The following is a 5,956-nucleotide window of genomic DNA, read 5'->3' as shown; positions in this document are numbered from 1 at the left end:
TCTGCTTCAATTAGGAATCTCGAGTTGAACGGTAGACGTTTTCTTGGAGAAGTCACTGCCCTAGTAGTGTTTCAATCTTTGCCCATTAACTGTGAAGGTACCATTAGATTCATGGCTGACTTCTATAGCTCCATATGGAAAAACCTTTGTGACAGTATAAGGACCCGAACACCTTGACCTTAATTTTCCCGAGAAGAGCTTGAGTCTAGATTTGTACAATAGCACTTTTTGCCCCCACTTCAAACTCTCGCCTCTGAATATGCAAGTCATGCCACTTCCTGGTTCGTTCTTTATAGAGCCTCGAGTTTTCATATGCTTCCATTATGAATTCATCTAACTCATTAAGCTGTAGTAAATGCTTTTCACCGGCGGCCTTCAAATCCATGTTCAACTGTTTTATAGCACAGTATGCCCGGTGTTCTATTTCTAGTGGCAGGTGGCACACTTTTTCAAAAACTAGGCGGTATGGAGACATACCTATCCGTATCTTGAATGCTGTTCTATAGGCCCACAATGCGTCATCCAGCTTTTTAGACCAATCATTTCAAGATGAATTCACTGTCACCTCAAGATTATTCTATTTAACTGCTGATTGGAAACTTCAACTTGCCCGCTAGTCTGTAGATGATATGGGGTAGCTACATGGTGCTTAACTACATTTTTAGTCAACAACTGTTCAAGCTGGCGATTACAGAAGTGTTTGCCCCCATCATTGATTATCATCCGCAGTGTGCTATATCTAGTGAAGATGTATTTTTTCAAAAATCCAATCGCTGCCTTCGCGTCGTTGGTTGGCAATGCAACTGCTTCCACCCATTTAGACACATAGTCAATGGCTACCAGGATATACTGATTTGAAAATGATGGGAGAAAAGGTCACATGAAGTCAATCTCCCATACGTCAAATATCTCCACTTCCAAGATGTTGTTCAATGGCATTTCATTCCTTCTCGAGATATTCTCAGTGCATTGACATCTATCACATCTCTTGACAAACGAGGCATCCGTAAACAATGTAGGCCAGTAAAATTCTGAATGTAAAATCTTTGCAGCAGTCTTTGAAGCTCCAAAGTGTCCGCATAAGCAGATAAATGGCAATACTCAAGAATCTCGGGTATTTCTTCTTCAGGTATACACCTCCTTACAATATGATCTGTCCCTTGCCTATAGAAAATCGGATCTTCCAAAAATAATACTTCAGTTCGGCAAAGAACTTTTTCCACTGGTGACTTGAGTAATCCGGCGGTGGAATGGATTTGGCTAAATAGTTGACAATATCAGCATACCAAGGCGCTTCTTCCACACTCAACATCTGCTCATCTCTTTCGGCTTCAATCGAGATAGGTGATCTGCCACTACATTTTTACTGCCCTTTTTATCCCTAATTTCAATGTCGAATTCTTACAGCAGTAACACCCAACGGATTAATCTCGGCTTAGCATCCTTCTTTGTTATTAGTTATTTTAATGTGGCATGATTTGTGTAGACTATGACCTTAGACCCCACAAGATATGACCTGAATTTGTCAAAGGCATAAACCACAGCCAAGAGCTCCTTTTCAATGGTTGTGTAGTTGATTTGGGCATCATTTAACGTCCTGCTTGCATAGTAAATCACATGAAAGACCTTGTTTCTTCCCTGTCCTAATACTGCACTCACGGCATGATCACTGGCATCACATATTAATTCAAAAGGCAATTCCCAATCAGGTGCTATAATTGCTGGTGCTGACGTGAGTTTCTCCTTCAAAGTATTGAAAGTTGTCAGGCATTCCTCATTAAATTCAAATGGGACGTCTTTCATCATCAGGTTGAATAGACGCTTAGTGATTTTTGAGGAATCCTTAATAAATCTCTTGTAGAACCCGGCATGTCCCAAGAAACTACAAACCCCTTTTACCGATGTTGGCTGCGGTAACTTCTCAATGACCTGAATTTTTGCTTTGTCCATCTCAATTCCTTTTGCTGAGATTTGATGCCCAAGCACAATCCTTTCCTGCACCATAAAGTGGCATTTCTCCCAATTTAAAACTAGATTAGTCTCCTTGCATCTTTGTAAGACCAAATTTAGGTGCTCCAAGCATTCATCAATGAAGAACCAAAAACTGAGAAATCGTCCATGAACAACTCTATGAATCTCTCAATCATATCAGAGAATATTGCCATCAGATATCTCTGGAATGTGGTAGGAGCGTTGCAAAAACTAAAGAACATCCCAAGGTAGGCAAAAGTGTTGTAGGGACAAGTGAATGTGGTCTTCTCCTAATCATTTGGTACAACTGGTATCTAATTTTAGCCCGAGTATCCATCAAGAAAATAGTAGTGTGAATGCCCTACCAACCTCTCCACCATCTGATCAATGAACGGGAGTGGAAAATGATCCATTCGTGTAGCTGCATTCAGTTTGCAATAATTGATGCAAACTTTCCATCATATCATTGTTCTAGTCGGAATTAGCTCATTCTTCTCATTTTGCACCACTGTGATTTTCCCTTTCTTTGGCACAACTTGAACTAGGCTGATCCATGCACTTCTGAAATTGGGTAGATAATGCTTGCATCTAGTAATTTCAGTACCTCTGCCCTGACCACTTCCTTCATATTTGGATTCAGTCTTCTCTAACCCTCTATGCTTGGCTTACAATTCTCCTCTATGAGAATCTTGTGCATACATAGTGAAGGGTTGATCTCTTTAATGTCAGCTATCGTCTACCCAATCGCCGTCTTGTTTTCTCTGAGTACCATAAGCAGTTTTTCTTCCTCCACCTCATTGACTGTGTTTGAAATAATCACCGGGAGTTGTACATGATTCTCCCGAATAGGCATATCTGAGATGTGGTGGTAGTTGCTTGAGTCTCAATACTGGTGGCTGCTGAATGGAAGACAGTGGCTTTGTAGTTCCTGTTCCAAGTTCTTCAAAGTGCTTTTTTCGTGTGTATGGTGGATTGGTCTCCAAAAACCTTGCACATGTCTCAATCTCGAAAGAATCTGACTGGGCTAATTGGCAATATGCAATACATGCCTCATAAGCATCGGATGTGCTGTTAAGAAAGAATGTCTCCTGGACCACCTTGTCAATGACATCAAATTGAAAACAACTATTTGATTCTGTAGAAAGTTTCATGGCCTTAAAAACATTGAATGATATCTGCCCCTTCCCCAATCTTAAGATCAACTGTCCCCCTCTGATTATCAATTAGAGCTCTCCCTATTGCTAAGAACGGTCTACCAAGTATCAACGGGATGTCCTTGTCTTTTTCCATGTCCAAGATGAGGAAATCCACAGGGAATATGAATTTTTCAACCTTTATAAGTATATCTTCTATTATTCCTCTGAAATGTGTTAGTGATTTGTCAGCCAGCTGTAGTGTCATAGTAGTTGCCTTAGCCTCTCCCAAGCCGAGTTTTCTGAAAACAGATAGAGGCATTAAATTTATACTTGCACCAAGATCACATAAGGTTTTATCAAAATAAACTTCACCAATAGTGCAAGGAACAGTAAAACTCCCTGGATCCTTTAATTTCGATAGGAGCTTTTTCTAAATTCTAGCGCTGCATTCCTCTGTTAGCAATATTCTCTTGTGGTCCTCCAGCTTGTGTTTATTTGATAGAATGTCCTTCAGAAACTTTGCATAACTGGGCATCTGGAACAATGCGTCGATGAGCGAGATATTGATATAGAGTTGTTTGAAGACTTCTAAAAGTTTCTCGTATTGCTCCTCCATTTTATGCTTCTTCAACCACTGTGGAAATGGAATTGGAGGTACGTGTGGGTTGACTATAACTTTAGCCTTATCCCATGATTTCTCTAAACATTCCTTTGGTTGTTCGTCCGACTCCTCTATTTTTTCCTCTGTAAGAAATGCTGTCTCTCCATTCATACCCGGCCTTTTGACATGTATTTCTGGTAGATGCATCCCACGTCAAGTTGTAATGGCTTTAGCTTGCTCTTTGGGGTTAATTTCTATGTTACTTGGCAAATTACTCGGTGCTCTGCCAGTCAACGCAATGGCTAGTTGTCCCACTTGAGTTTCCAAATTTTTGATGGCGGCATTTTGGTTTTGAAGAGTGGCTTCGACTTTTTCCATGAATTTCTCTAATATCTTGTCCAATTGAGGCCTCTTCTCTTGCTGTTGAAACTATCTATGTGGCCTATTCTAATTCTGATTGCTCCAAGAGAAGTTGGATGCTTCTTCCAACTGGGATTGTATATTTTTTATATGAATTGTTCTGTTGTCGCTGTCACCATGGTGTATAGTCTACCTACTCACTAGTATTAAGATTGGGCACTCTATTGTTTTATGCTTGGCTTTACATTCCTCACAATTGCTCTTCTTAGCTTGTGTTGCCTATGATATGCTTTCCATCTTGTGATACAGAGAGTCGATCTTTGTGGATATGGCTGAATAAGTATCTATCTCATAGACACTTGGAGTCTTCCTTAGGTTTACCCTCTTAGAAGACCACATGGTTAAAGTGGTAGCCATTCTCTCGAATAATTCTAGTGCCCCATCAACTGTTCATGTAGATATTGAGCCATCTGATGCTGCGTCCACCATGCTTTTGTGGTACGGAAGTAGCCCTGTATAGAAGAATCGAATTTGGGTCTTTTTGTCAAACCCATGTTGACGGCATTTTCGGATCATATCTATCATGTCTCAATTTCACTATCTTGGCTGGCGAGAAGAACTTCCTGCAGAATTTATGAGGCAGCTCGTTCCAAGAGTAATGCTCAAAGCAGAAAGTGAATCCAACCATTCTAGTGCCCTATCCCGTAGTGTATGTGGAAACAACCTTAGCCTAATAGCATCATCCGAAATTTCTTGATACCTGAAGTGTTGACACATATTCAAGAATCGAGATATGTGTGTATGTGGATTTTCTTCGGGTCTTCCATAAAATTGGTGTCCATTCTGGAACAGCTGTATCATATTGGTCTTCAACTGAAAGTTAGGTTGCCCAAACAGTGGATACACTATGCTGGACTGGCTTTGAATTACTTGAAGAGTCAAGAAATCTCCCAAAATCTCGTTTTCTTCATCCATCGCCTCTCCTTCATTGGCTCGAAAGATGGGATTGTTTTGCACATTTGCCATTTGTTCTTGTTGTTGATGATGTGCTCCTTTGTTCTCTTGTTGCAAACGGTGAAAAGTCCACTCAATTTCTTGGTCTGCTGGAATTAATTCTCCTCATGTCGATGTTGACATACAGTTCTGCGAGAAAAATAGTACTAGCACTTAGATTCAAACAATTTAAAGAACTATAACAAAGATAAAACAAAATGACCTAAACAAAAAATAAATAACAATAAAGATCTAAAGTTCAAATTAGTGCCTAAAAAAATAAAATTAAACTAAACTTAATCCCCGGCAACGGCGCCAAAAACTTATTCACGAAATTTTTTCTTTCGATTTAAATCACTAGAAGTATACGGTTCGTTAACAAGTAATAAAGTGGATTTTTAGAGTTTGAATATCGTCCCACAGAGTTTGAGTAGTTCACATGTATTTATTTCGGCCTTAACTGAATCTAAATGATCAATTATGAGTTTTTATCCTAAGAAATTCTAAATCTAAGCTAAAGTACCAATATTATGAATTGGATGGTATGATATGCAAAATAACGTTTAAATTAACTAGAATGCAATTTGATATTTGAGGCACAAGTTAAATGTATTCAATGAATGTTAGATATACTAGGATCATGAGTTCCCAAGTAATGTTCAATTTAACCTTAATTCCACACTTTGACAACACGGTAAAATTTTGAAGAATCAATACTCCTAAATCTATCGAGCACTTTCTCTCGAGATGAATTGAACATATTCTTATACACTGCCAGCCTATATCTCTATGATGGATACAAATATACGAGAATGCATGTAGTTTTGTGAGGACTTAGAGATTCATGCAAAGCTTAGATGTATATTTCTATTTCTTATCAGATACTACTATGATT

At 39.1% G+C, this 5,956-nt stretch overlaps 1 protein-coding gene across 1 annotated transcript; it reads right to left on the bottom strand.

Annotated features, from left to right (window-relative positions):
• Positions 1-205: 205 nt before the first annotated feature.
• Positions 206-3,122, bottom strand: LOC111392687. The gene is made up of 6 exons (XM_023018076.1): positions 2,792-3,122; positions 2,341-2,392; positions 1,517-2,104; positions 984-1,260; positions 611-849; positions 206-500 (listed from the first exon to the last, which is right to left on the bottom strand). The coding sequence occupies exons 1-6, from the start codon at positions 3,120-3,122 to the stop codon at positions 206-208; spliced, it is 1,782 nt and encodes a 593-aa protein (XP_022873844.1).
• Between the last annotated feature and the right edge of the window lie 2,834 nt (positions 3,123-5,956).

Source organism: Olea europaea, unplaced genomic scaffold (genome assembly GCF_002742605.1).
Source record: "Olea europaea var. sylvestris unplaced genomic scaffold, O_europaea_v1 scaffold961, whole genome shotgun sequence".
Taxonomy (NCBI): domain Eukaryota; kingdom Viridiplantae; phylum Streptophyta; class Magnoliopsida; order Lamiales; family Oleaceae; genus Olea; species Olea europaea.
The sequence above is the reverse complement of the archived record's forward strand: the minus strand, read 5'-3'. Positions and strand labels throughout refer to the sequence as shown.

Coding starts and splice junctions, on each gene's coding strand:
- LOC111392687 (XM_023018076.1), bottom strand. CDS start 3,122: ATGAAACTTTCTACAGAATCAAATAGTTGTTTTCAATTTGATGTCATT. Junction 2,393..2,791: donor AGAATCATGTACAACTCCCG/GTGATTATTTCA, acceptor AACTGAATGCAG/CTACACGAATGGATCATTTT. Junction 501..610: donor TATCATCTACAGACTAGCGG/GCAAGTTGAAGT, acceptor GTGGGCCTATAG/AACAGCATTCAAGATACGGA.